The sequence below is a fragment of the Propithecus coquereli genome, unplaced genomic scaffold (genome assembly GCF_000956105.1).
Source record: "Propithecus coquereli isolate 6110/MARCELLA unplaced genomic scaffold, Pcoq_1.0 Scaffold44, whole genome shotgun sequence".
Classification (NCBI taxonomy): domain Eukaryota; kingdom Metazoa; phylum Chordata; class Mammalia; order Primates; family Indriidae; genus Propithecus; species Propithecus coquereli.
In genome coordinates, this window is record NW_012150174.1 from 2,749,684 (window position 1) to 2,763,668 (window position 13,985).

Genomic DNA, 13,985 nt, shown 5'->3' on the forward strand with positions numbered 1-13,985 from the left:
AGCTGTTATATTAGAGATTATTATATTAGATAGATAGAGGCCTTTTTTGCCAAGCCACTAATTTTCATGTAATTTTAATGTAATCACTCTTTTTAAAAAATTAAACATAGAAGCTTTAAGTATAGAAATAGGTTACTTTAAAAGCTTTAGTTTTTAATGTGTTGTAATCTTAGTATCCATCTTTTGCCAAGAATGATAATTGAACAATACTGCTATTTGCTGTATTTTTATTCTTCATTGGAAAATTTACTGGGCAAATGACAAACATTTAAAATAGCGATTCTTTTTCTTATAATTTATTTTAAATCATTGTTTGCTAGATACTGCTAAGTGTCATCTGTGGGGCACTGGTTCCAGGACCTCCCTTGGATACCAAAAATCCAGGATGCTCAAATCTCTGATATAAAAGGCATAGTATTTGCAAATAATCTATGCATATCCTCCCATATACTTTAAATCGTCTATAGATTACTTATAATATCTAATACAATGTAAATGCTGTGTAAATAGTTGCTGTACTATATTGTTTAGGGGATGATGACAAGGAAAAAAGTCTGCACATGTTCAGTACAGATACAATTTTTTTCTTTTCAAATATTTTCCATCTGATGTTGATTAAATCCATGGATGCAGAACTCACAGATGAGGGTACCAACTGTATTAGGTTCAATAAAACATATTATTAAAATTAGTTGACCTCTTTACTTTTTTCAATGTGGCTACTAGAATATTTTTAATTATTTATGTGGCCTTCATATGTGGCTTACATTATATTTCTGTTGTACAGTGCTATCTTAGATTATACACAGTACAGTCTTGTATAAGTATATACTTAGAGGTACATGAATAAAATGAAAATGATGACTAACTCTTTTACAGTGAGTTCTACTGTAGAAATCATTATAATGCAAGCCCTTTGCTGGGTACATGATGACTTGAATCAAGTAGATGTTGGCAGTTATGTTCTGAAAGTTTGTGGTCAAGAGGAAGTGCTACAGAAGTAAGTTCATTTAACTACTGAACAGTATCTTTGGAAATTTCATTTTAATTAGAAATTTTTCAAGTAAAATTTATAATAAAAAATACATTGGGTCCTATTTGAGTTGATTCGTGGGATCAATAAACTTGTATTGAGATGTACTATGTATAAGATGTCATATCTAAGACAGTGGTGAGATTTCAGAGATAAGTAAGACCTGGTATTCCCTTAGGAAGTTTATGGTCTTATACAGGAGGAATTGCAGGCAATTGGTTAATAAGTGAATATGATGTTTTTTTTCTTTTTGTGAAGAGTCAATAATCACATTATTATAGACTCCATTTTCCTTTTGTATCACGCACTGTTACTTTATGGACAGTAGTCAGCTGTAATTTTTTTTAGTTACCTGAAGTAATAATTATGTGAATCTTTTTCTTAACCAGGTAATTTGTTATATCTAGCATTTAGTCTAATCGTTTTGTAGATTTCATTTTCCTAGACTACTAGAAATGCCCTGCCCCTATTTTTCTTACTTCCTTCTTCATCTTTGTCTTCATCTTCTTCACTTTGACTCTTCTCATAAAGAATAATTCCTCTGTTTAAATGCTCACAGTTGGTTAAAAAGTGAACTCTGTATTTTACCATTCTCTTCAGTTTCTGATTCAGATGTAATTTATATTTTACTCTCACCTCTATAGTTTCTAATTTGAGTAGTATAGTGAATAATTAATATATTTTAACAGTAACCATTGCCTTGGAAGTCATGAACATATTCAAAACTGTCGAAAATGGGACACAGAGATTAGACTGCAACTCTTGACCTTCAGTGCCATGTGCCAAAATCTGGCCCGAACAGTAAGTGTGTATCTTATAATTGATTTGCGTTTGGTCGAATCTCCATAATTCTGCTGATTAACCAATTTTCAATTTGTACATTTTTCAAGAATTCTGGGTTGGAATGGGGTGACGAAATTGTCAACAGGAGTTGTTTTCAAGCAGATTCTGGAGATTTTCTTTCATGGAGGTTTAGATAGCATACTCCTCAGAGGCAGAGGCATGTTTGAAAATCAAAGTGGAGGAATTAAAAGTTTGATTTGTAATAGTTTTACATACAAGTGAAAACATCAGGGTCAGTCAAGGAAAATGAGGATTAAGGAAAGATTTTGAAAACTAAATATGGGTTGGGGGAAAAAAAGGTCCATATTGACCTTTGTACCAAACTGAGAAAAATAAATTATTTCTCATAAAATGAAAACTAATTCCTTGTTTTAAAAGTCCAGTACTTCAGCAAGTGAATGCTCTTAAAAAACAAAACGTTCAGGCCAGGCGCGGTGGCTCACGCCTGTAATCCTAGCACTCTGGGAGGCCAAGGCGGGTGGATCGCTCAAGGTCAGGAGTTCGAGACCAGCCTGAGCAAGAGAGACCCCCGTCTCTACTAAAAAATAGAAAGAAATGATCTGGACAACTAAAAAAATACATATAGAGAAAAAATTAGCCGGGCATGGTGGTGCATGCCTGTAGTCCCAGCTACTTGGGAGGCTGAGGCAGAAGCATCGCTTGAGCCCAGGAGTTTGAGGTTGCTGTGAGCTAGTCTGACGCCACGGCACTCTAGCTAGGGCAACAAAGCCAGACTCTGTCTCAAAAATAAAACAAAACGTTCAGTACTTTTTTTTGAGGTTAAAGCAAAATACAATGCAGGAAATTTAGCCATTGTATTACTGTATAAACCCTTGGTGAATTTATAAGTGAAGTTTTAATCTCTAAAGAGAATTGCTCTTCATTTGGTAGAATTTTAGATGGAAAAATACCAGTCATTTCTTTCTTTTTTCTTTGTTCTCTTTTCTTATATTTTTGCTTCTATGTTAGGTAGAATTTATTTCATTTGGATGGAAACTATTTCACAAAATTCAGTACATTTTGGCAGTCATTAGTAACTTTTCAGTTTCTTAACGAATGATGTGTTTGACTACATCTACATAATGTGGACTTATGATAGAAGAGAGCAGTACCTTGTTTATTACGGGTTGGAAGGGAGTTGGAGGAAACTTGATTATCATTAGAAAAAATGATACAGAAATTGAAGTGGTATTTTCCCCATCTGATCTCCATCCCACCTTCATTTGGCTGTCAGCCATCTTTAAAAGTGTTTTTAGCTCTCTAATTCTCTCTGTATAGGCAGAAGTAGTTTTTGCCTTAAGAGCTATTTATGTATCAGAAACTAAACTTAAAAGCATTTATGTTTTCCATTTAAAAACCAAAAGTTTTTTCAGAGTTATTGAGTCACTTTTATAATTGAGTCAATTATAAATATTTAATTCTGATAGTATTTTTTCTTCAGTTCTGAAAAAAATCACTTTAATTTCAGTATTTCATCATACATTTAACCATATTTAATTTGACAATAGAAAGACCAAGGAGTGGATTTGATGTTTTGGTAAACATTTGCGTATATGTGTTTGTGTAGGCAGAAGATGATTCAACACCTGTGGATTTGAACAAACACCTGCATCAAATAGAAAAACCTTATAAAGAAGTCATAACAAGGTATAGCATCTAAAGCATTAATTACAGTTTTCAAACTTTATTTTTGGATGTGAATACATTTCTTTTGGTGATTAAAACAATCATTTTTGTATATAGTGCCCTTTAGCCACAATAACTGTTCTTTCTTTCAGACACCCTGTTGAAGAACTCTTAGATTCTTATCACAACCAAGTGGAGCTGGCTCTTCAAATTGGAGTAAGTCTTTTTTTTTTTTTAGGACTTTAGACATTTTATGAAATTAATGAAAATTAATAAAATGATCTAAAGGGTGAAGTGCAAATCTGTAAAATTCTGAAGTCTTAATTCACATTTTGACACGATTTAAAGATTCTTGTTTCCAATGCTAGTGTTGGCATTGGGTTAAATATTTTAGGACTTTTAAAACTATAATTTTTAGGCCAGACAAGGTGGTGTGCCTATAATCCCAGCACTTTGGAAGGCTGAAGTGGGAGGATCGTTTGAGATCAGGAGTTTCAAGGCCAGCCTGGCAACATAGCAAGACCCTGTCTCTACAAAAAAATTAAAAACTTAGCTGGGTGTGGTGGCACACATCTCTAATCCTAGCCACTTGGGAGGCTGAAGTAGGAGGATAACTTGAACCTAGGAGTTTGAAGTTGTAGTGAGCTATGATCACACCACTGCATTCCAGCCTGGGCGACATAAGCATGACCCTGTCTCTTTTAAAAAAAAAAAAAAAAGCAAAAACTATATTCTTGATTTTGATGTTTGATGTCTTCTTTTCTGACCCAACTTATTTTTTTTTTTTTTTTGAGACAGAGTCTCACTGTGTTGCCCGGGGTAGAGTGCTGTGGCATCATCCTAGCTCACAGCAACCTCAAACTCCTGGGCTCAAGCGATCCTTCTTCCTCAGCCTCCTAAGTAGCTGGGACTACAGGCATGTGCCACCATGCCCGGCTAATTTTTTCTATATATTTTTAGTTGTCCAATTAATTTCTTTCTATTTTTAGTAGAGACGGGGTCTCGCTCTTGCTCAGCCTGGTCTCGAACTCCTGAGCTCAAACAGTCCTCCTGCCTCGGCCTCCCAGAGTGCTAGGATTACAGGCGTGAGCCACCGCGCCCGGCCTGACCCAACTTATTAACAGAAATTCTTGATAATGCTTGAGTCAACATGTTTACTTTCACTTCAGTTTTATTACTAAGAGGAACCTTCAGTTCAATTCAAGGAGAATTTATTGGATGCTTACTAAAGGCTAAATGCTGGAGTTACGAAAATGAATGATCTAGTCCCCACCTATCAGGAACTTATAAACTAATGGTAGGATATTTAAACAAAATTTCAATGTAGTGTAGTAAATGTGTAGTATAATTGTATGTGTTGAATTCTTTGGCAGATCAAGGAAGGGCACCTTACTAATTTGAAGGTCTAGGGAAGGCCTCTTAAAAGGAATGTTACCTGAGCGAAATCTTAAACTGTATGAATTAGCCAGAAGAAAGTTGGGAAGGGCATAAATAGGTGCAATACTTATGTGGAAGTATAAGCAGTTCTGTAATAGAGTATAAAATGTGAAATAAGGATTGGGAGATAACATTGAAGATAGCCAGACATAAGTTGCCACTTTATAATCCAAGTTAAGGAATTTTACTTTATCTTCTAGGTCAGGGGACCACTTTCTGTTTTTGTAAATAAAATTTTTTTTTACTACAACCACACCCATTTGTTTATATATTGTCATTTTCAATTGTATTCTAACAGTAGAGTTGAACATTTGGAACAGAGGTAGTATACCTACAAAGCCTAACCCATTTACTATTTGGCCCTGTGCAGAAAAAGCTGGCTGACCCCTGCTTTAGCCACTTAACAGTGTTTTTATTGGATGGTGGGGAGTAGGGTGGAGTGAGTGACTTGTTTAGTCCTGCACTCTGAAATCACTCTGGCCATACTTTGGAAGTTAGATTTAAGGCTGGGATTGGTTTCGTGGAGACTACTTAGAAAGGTTTTCCATAGTAGTACAGCTGAAAGATGATGAGCATGGTGAAGGTACAAAGGAGGGAACTGACAATATTTAGGAGATAAAATTGATAAGATTTTGGTAGGTGATTGGATATGAGTAATAAAGAGGAAAGAGTGTGAGTGTAGGATGACTTCCAGATTTGTAGCTAGTACTTTCTTACCAGCATGTAAATGTATTCATTCATTCAAAAAATATTTACCGAGTATCTCCTCGTTGTGAGGCAGTGTTGTAGGTGCTGAGAATATGGCAATGAACAAAAGAAACTGTAAAATGTAATATGAGATGGTCAGGGCTGTAGAGAAAAATGTAGGAGGAGAATAATGTTGTAACTTCAAATAGGGTAGTCAGAGAAGGCCTCACTGAGAAGAAATGAACTTCAACAAAGACCTGGAGGAGGAAGGAAAGGGAAAAGCTGTCTGGTCATTTGGGGCATGAGTGTTCCAGGGAGACAGGACAATGAGTACAATGGCCCAAGGAGGGAATGTGCCTGGAACATACAAGGTGTGCTAGGCTTTTGGAGCTGTAGTAGAGGGGGGATGGGCAAGAGTGGAAACAATTCCATTAGGAAGATGTTTTGCTAGCCATGGAGAGGGGATGATGGCCTGGACCAGGGTGATTGTAGTAGAAGTGATGAGATGAGTTTGAATGCTGTGATATATTTTGAAATTAATACCAGGAAGATTTACCCATAGATTAGATTTGGAACATGAGAAGAGAGAAGAATTTAGGGTAACTCCTAAGAGTTTCTACCTGAGCAACTGAAAGTTTGGAGTTACCTTCTAGTGAAATGTGGAAAACTGTGAGAAAAACAGGTTTGGAGGAAAGATTAGGAACTCACTTTGGATGTTTTGTTTGAGATGACTATTATTCATCCAAATAGAGACACTGAGTAGGCAGTTGATGTAAATCTGGAATTTTGTGTTGAATATCCAAACTAGAGATAATAAACTTGGGAATCATCAGAATATAAACAGTATTTTGCAGCTATACAACCAGATGAGATCACCAGGAAAATTACTGCGGTAGAGAAGAAAACAGTTACCCATCTTAAAATAAAAATCCACATCCATCTGCTGCAGCACCCCACTTCTCTATTCTCCTTGGAGCAAAACTTATGCTTTTGCTGCTTCCATTTCCTCTCTTCACATTCTTTTATGAACCAACTCTAGTCAGTCTTATTCTTAGTGTGTTCCTGAAGCTGCACTTACTAAGGTCATCAAGGACTTCCATTATCCTGAATCCAGTCATCAGTTCTTAGTCTTTACTTTTCTTTGATATCGTTGATCATTTCTTCCTTCTTGAAATACTTGTCTGGCCTCTGGGATATCACCTTCTTGGTTTCCCTACTTCCATTGGCTACTCTATCTCACTCTCACCTGTGGCTTCTTCCTTATGATCTCCTTATCTTCCACACTGTTAAACATTAGAACAAGAGGTCCCCAATTCTAGAACCTCTTCTCTCTATATTTACATCATAGGTGATCTTGCTACATCCCTATGCTGATGACTCTAAAATTTATATGCCTAGCCTTGACCATTTCCCCAACTCTAGACTCAAATATCTACTACTTGATATCTTTATGTGAATGCCTAATTAATTAACATTTAAAATTTAAGATGTACAAAACCGAATTTTTTATGTTACCCTTCATATCTATTCATTCATCAGTCTTCCCCCTTTTTCTAAAGACTTTATTTTTCAAGAACAGTTTTAGGTTCAGAGCAAAACTGAGAGGAAGGTACACAGATATATGCCATATGCCCTCTGCTTTCACACATGCATAGCCGCTTTTGTTATTCCCCCTTCTTAATAAATGGCAACTCCCTTCTTCATTTGCTCAGGCTAAAACCTTACAGTCATCCTTAACTTCTCAAGAAAAATATCTTTCACATCCCACATTCAGTCTAATTCCTGTCAGCTCTATCTTGGGAATACATTCAGAATGTGGCCACTTTTCATCACTACCAAAGCTACAGCCCTAGTTGGTTGCAGTAGTTCCTTGCTAGTCTCCCAGCTTCTACCCTTGTCTTTCTACAACCTGTCTTCCACAAAATGATCTTTTAAAGATAAATTACTAAGTGCAGTGCTGTATCCTGGATTATATCCTGGAAGAGAAAAAGGTTGTTAGTGGAAAAACTGATGAAATCTGAATAAATTCTAAAGTTTACTTAATAGCAATGTATAAGTATTAATGTCTTAGTTTTGACAAATGGTTATGTAAGATGTTACTTAACTTAGTTTCCTTTAATGTAATATGGGGATTCATTGTATGATTTTTTTTTTTTTGAGACAGAATCTCACTCTGTTGCCTAGGCTAGAGTGTCGTGGCATCAGCCTAGCTCACAGCAACCTCCAACTCCTGGGCTCAAGCAATCCTACTGCCTCAGCCTCCCTAGTAGCTGGGACTGTAGGCATGTGCCACCATGCATGGCTAATTTTTTCTGTATATTTTTAGTTGTTTGGCTAATTTCTTTCTATCTTTAGTAGAGATGGGGGTCTCACTCTTGCTCAGGCTGGTCTCGAACTCCTGACCTTGAGCGATCCTCCAGTCTCAGCCTCCCAGAGTGCTAGGATTACAGGCGTGAACCACCATCCCCGGCATGATTTTTGCAACTTTCTGTAAATCTAAAATAATTTCTAAAGAAAAAGTTTTATTTAAAAAAATGAAAATAAGAGCAGAAAGCAAATGTAACATAAGAGAAAATCTAAGCCAAAAAATGGTTCTTTGAAAAGTTAAATAAACTTTGTAAACTTTTTAAAAAAAGTTAGATCATTCCACTCTTGCTGAAAATCCAGTTTACTGCCCTACTCAGTGAAATTCAAAGGCCTGATTGTAGCTTCACAGTCTGACCCACTACCTTTCTGATCTGGCTTCTTATCACTTCCCTTTCTTTTTTTCTGGTTGGTTTTCTACCAGGTATGCTCCCCATTGAGGACCCTTGTACTTGTTTTTCCCTCTAATGCTCTTCCCCCAGATATTTATGTGACTCGCCCTTTCACTTTATTAAGGTCTTGTACTCAAATGTCATCAGAGGGCTCTTCACTAACCATTGTATATAAAATACTAACTCTGTATCATATGTACTGCTCCTTAATTGTTTATAGCTTTACTGAGGTATAATTTACACATTATAAAATTTACCCATTGTATATATACAATTCAGTGATTTTTAGTAAATGCATAAAGTTGTACAGTTATCACTACAATCCAATTTTAGAACATTTTCATCACTCCCAAAAGTCTCCTTATACCAATTTGCAGTTAATTCCCACTCTAATCCCCAGCCCCAAATAACTTCTGATCTGCTTCTTGTCTTATAGATTTGCCTTTTCTGGTCATTTCATGTAAGTGGAATCATACATTATGTAGTTTTTTACACCTGGTTTCTTTCTCACACCATACTGTTTTAGAGGTCCATCCATGTTGTAGTATGAATGTTATATAGTATGTATCTGTAGTTTGTTCCCTTTTTTATTGCTGAGTACTATTCCATTGTATGGTTATACCACATTTTGTTTATCCATTTACCAACTGATGAACATTTGGGCTTACATTTAGAGTTTTTAGTTGTCATGAATAATGCTGCTATAAACACATTTATGTAGAAGTCTGTGTGTGCATATATGTTTTAATTTCTCTTGGATAGATTTTTAGGGGGAGGTCAGAAAGTTTCGAAAGTATTTTTTGTTTGTTTTTATCTTTAAGAGATGGGGTGTGGCTATGTTGCCTAGGCTGGCCTCAAATTCCTGGGCTCAATTCATTCTCCCATCTTAAGCTCCTGAATAGTTGGGACTATGGACGTGAGCCACTACACCCAGTTAGGAAGTTGGATAAGTTTTGATTGTTCTTGGCCTTTAATTTCTGGAGATGAGAAGTTAATTCATTTTGCTAAAATGAAGTTAGGGTGGCAGTAGGAGTTTTGAGGCAAGGCATGATGGGTTGGTTTAATATTCTATGGGAAAGGGAAAGGAGAGCTGACCAAGGACAGATGAAAGAAATGCTGAGTGGCATGGAGGTTCCTGCTAAAATCGGGGACTGTTCAATCTGTGTGGTTGTGAGATTTTCTTAGAAGTACTTGGCTGTCTAGTAGAAGAAGCAGAGAAGAGAGTTTGGTCAGAATGAGGGCGTGAGGGCTAGAAGAAAAGGAGCTTGTGATCAGTGTATGATACTGTAGTTAAGGCACTGACAGGGTATAGTTTTGGGGTTGAAGATATTGTGAATTTTCCACATGAACATTTATGGAACTGAGCCTTTTATTACAGGGCATAGGATAGAAACTCAGATAAATATCCAGAGCAAAAATATGGCATGCATTGGGGGATGATTGCATGTGAATAGGAAGACATACCAGTGTGGGCCAGTCAGGAGACAGAAACTATACTAGTTATTTGAACAGGAAAATTTAAAGAATTGTTAATTAGTAAAAGATGGTTGACTATTCAAAGGGGTGAAAGAGGACTCATAAGACAGGAGTTGGTATACTGTGGCTCAAACACCAAATCTGATCTGCTCCCTGTTTTTGCAAATAAAGTTTTATTGGATCACAGCCATGGTCATTTGCTTATGTATTGTCTGTGTTTTCCCATCTTAATGGCAGAGTTGAATCGTGACAAAGGCTGTATGGCCCACAAAGCCTAAAATATTTACTAACTGGCCTTTTAAAGAAAAAATTTGCCAACCCTACTTTAAGGGTTCTAGAAATCGCAGATATAAAAAGGTTGCTGTCACCTCTAGGCTAAGGAAAAATGGACAGTGAAGAAACTCTAAGAACTTATGCCAAGACCTCTATCCCAACCCCAGACCAAAATTAGGCTCTCCCACAGGAACACACACGTTGCCTATGACAAAGAAACTTGCTAGAGGACTTTATTTAGAGCTGTCAGATACGAAGAGCATGGTCTGTCTGAGGGTGCAAGTAGAACTGGTCTATGAGGAACACTGAGCTCTAACGCTGAATTTTAAAAAATAGAGGACTGGAATCCAGATGGGAAGTATCTTCCTAATGTTCTTGCATGCGATTGTCTCTTCTGTGTGTTCTATTGACAAAACCTAACATTGTGTGAGCTGGCAAAGACAATTGTTTATAGGTTCTAGCTCCAGTATCACGAAGTAGAGCAAAAGAAGAATAGATTTTGAAACTGATAGATAATGAATTGATAATTGGCACATAAAGAATGATATAGAATGATATAGGAGAATGGCCTGAGCGTCAAAACTGGAAAGGTTTTTGCATGAAGGCGTAGTAAAAGGAAGCAGAATATAGGTTGAGTAAGCAAAATTGGGGCACCAGAAAACAGACCTTCAGGCCCTGAGGACTTCAGGGTAATCAGGTGTTTTAGAAAATTAGGTGATTTCACATTTAAGCTTGAAGGTGAAGGGAATATTCAGTCTATGTTAGCCAAGCCTCAAGGGTGGAAAACTTTAAATTTTTAAGGGATGGTATAGTACTGAGTTTCAGCCCATTCTAACAGTACTTGGCATAAAAGTTTGGCATAAATGTTTTATGAATTAATGAATGTTTCTTAATGAGGTATGTACTTCTCATTAAGAGTAGAGAAGGATTTTTAAATTCTTCTCATCAGGTAAGTGATTTTACAATATGTTAGTACATGTATACTTTTGGATCATGGTGAAATTAACTGTGATGGCATGATGCAAAAGAATTGTCCTCAAAGAAGTTTTTTGATCAGATAAAACTTAGGAAGTAATGGCTGTATAGATGTAAATGATGCTTAAAAGTTAATGTTGCCCAGTGTTATTAATATGTGACCAAACTCTGAAGAACTTGGTTTTTGGTACCAAATTTTTGCAGGAGGAAGGGAAGGATTATTTTCGATGTGGACATTATTTACAAATGGGAATTAAAATATAGTTCTAGTTTTAGTAATTTGCTACTAATTTATTGCTTATGCATCTGGTTCTAATAAGAAATTAATGGCATTTGCATAATTATGTCAGACAAAGTGAAAATTAATCAAGCTTTGCTTTTTCCTACTTCAAAATAAACTATATAATTGAAAAGCTATGTTTTTTTCTTTTCTTTTTCATCGCAAAAGAGTAGAGAATATCTGTTAGGCATATCTAAAATATCTAGTTTTTTACTTCATCTCCGAAATTGGTCCTTTAAATTTCACTTACTTATGTTTATTTTACTTTTTATTTTTAAAGAACCAGCACCGAGCAGTAGATCAAGTAATTAAAGCTGTAAGAAAAATCTGTAGTGCTTTAGATGGTGTAGAGACTCTTGCCATTACAGAATCAGTAAAGAAGCTAAAGAGAGCCGTTAATCTTCCAAGGAGTAAAACTGCTGATGTGAGTATTTTTAGTAAGTAGCATTTTGTCACAATATGTACCTGAGTGAGCATCTATCACTTAAACTGGGAGGTTTTTGCCTTCTGCTGGACAAAATATTATCATTCTAACTTTGGCTTTTACTTTTAAGTTGATTCAGTCACTTGCTTGGTTAGGTGGGGATGCCTTGGTAAGGAGATAGACTGCTTTATCAGAGATGACATTGAATTAGGTGAACCTTCTGTGTGCAGAGGAGAACCTCTGTCATAAATGAGTTGTTTGGGGGTTTAAAGGTAGATACTAAGCTTGGAGCATCTGGATGGTAGTAGCTATCACTTTGCCCTCTGCGTAGAAATGTCTATTGCCAGTGGGCAGAAATTCTGCTTCGGATCATACCCACTCCCTGTTGAAAAGACCAAGAGGCCTCAGAAGTAGTGACTTACTGCCTCAGAAGCAGCAAGGTTAGGAGCCTTCTCTTTATGTCATACTGTTGCTTTTAATAAAAGCTCTCCTTGTGGTATTTCCATGGGTATTTAATTAATTCTGTTCATAGGGATGTTTATGTCTTTGATAGGAAGGATGAAAGAAGCGGTGGACCTCAACAGCCACCATAAATTTAAAAAATGAAAAAGTTATGTTGATAGTGTGTCCCTTGATATCTAAGAGATAACTCAGTCCATTCGTTCTCAAAGAGATCCTATTCAGATGGTATATGGAGATTTGGGTTTCTTTATTTCTACTTTATTATTTTGTGCGTCTTTTTAGATGTTAAAAAAAAATAAGAAATCACTTGGAGGTGATTAACTACCATAGTCCTAATGTCTGAGGCTTCTATTTATTTTACCTATTTGCTGGATAAAGGAGCAGAGAGTAGGTAGAAGGGGAGCCCAATTTAAATAATGATAAAAGCTTTTTTGAATCATCAAATGGTAATAAATAGAGTTCTAGGGTTTTTTTCTTTAAGGATATTGTTATGCTACTATAGAGCAACCAATGGAAAGTAAAATACTATAATAGTGTACTTATCACTTCTGGGCTTCAAATTAATATTAATTACTTAATTGGTTTAACAAGGCAGACTGTTGTATTGCTGATATTTTGTTGTAATCTTCACTTACTATGAGTTTCTTAATAGTAAAAATCATCTATTTATTTTGGGTTTTTCTCTTTCTTTTTGCATTCTTTATTGTATTGTTAGTTCTACAGACACTTAGGAGGTTTCCCTTGGGAAGGCTTTCTTTGACATAGCATTTAATTAAATGTATCAAAGATAAAGGTAAACATTTTATATTATGTCATGGGCAATTTTCTGTCTAATATGTGTGTGTGTGTATGCAGATGACTTCATTGTCAGGAGGAGGAGACACTAGCAAGAGTTCAACTCTGGGTATGTGTTTAAATTCTTTGAATTAGAGAAATTATCGTTACTTTTTCAGAGAATTATATTAATATTTTACTTAAATCTAGGCTCACTGAATCCTGAAAATTCTGTTCAAGTAAGCATGGACCAGTTAACTGCAGCAATTTATGATCTTCTCAGACTCCATGCAAATTCTGGTAGGAGTCCTGCAGACTGTGCCCAAAGTAACAGGAACATCAAAGAAGCATGGACTACAACAGAACAGCTCCAGTTTACTATTTTTGCTGCACATGGAATTTCAAGTAACTGGGTATCAAAGTAAGTAACACTTTAAAAGAAAGTATGCACAGCTTTATCTAGAAGCTATTCTAATCTTCTAAAATGTCAGCAATCATTGTTATTTTAGCATTTTAAATGATGATACAAGAATCAGCAGATACTTTTGTGGTTTTCATAAAAATTGCAGAGATGTTTGAAACTGTTATGGTAAAAAATATAACTCTTACATGCAAAAAGGACAGGAAAATATATGTTAAAACTTACCAAAGCAGGCCGGGCGCGGTGGCTCACGCCTGTAATCCTAGCACTCTGGGAGGCCGAGGAGGGTGGATCTCTCAAGGTCAGGAGTTCGAGACCAGCCTGAGCAAGAGCGAATCCCTGTCTCTACTAAAAAATAGAAAGAAATGATCTGGACAACTAAAAAAAATATATATATATATAGAAAAAATTAGCCGGCCATGGTGGCGCATGCCCGTAGTCCCAGCTACTCGGTCAAAACTGGAAAGGTTTTTGCATGAAGGAGGCGTGAACCACCATCCCCGGCATGATTTTTGCAA

At 36.2% G+C, this 13,985-nt stretch overlaps 1 protein-coding gene across 1 annotated transcript in view; it reads left to right on the forward strand.

Annotated features, from left to right (window-relative positions):
• The window catches only part of PIK3C2A (phosphatidylinositol-4-phosphate 3-kinase, catalytic subunit type 2 alpha), a 95,471-nt gene that overhangs the window by 48,126 nt on the left and 33,360 nt on the right, over positions 1-13,985 (forward strand). Inside the window, exons 5-11 of the mRNA XM_012654351.1 lie at positions 880-1,000; positions 1,723-1,834; positions 3,444-3,523; positions 3,655-3,718; positions 11,667-11,810; positions 13,128-13,176; positions 13,257-13,467. Of these exons, the coding sequence (XP_012509805.1) occupies positions 880-1,000; positions 1,723-1,834; positions 3,444-3,523; positions 3,655-3,718; positions 11,667-11,810; positions 13,128-13,176; positions 13,257-13,467 (781 nt within the window). The remainder of the gene's footprint in view (positions 1-879; positions 1,001-1,722; positions 1,835-3,443; positions 3,524-3,654; positions 3,719-11,666; positions 11,811-13,127; positions 13,177-13,256; positions 13,468-13,985) is intronic.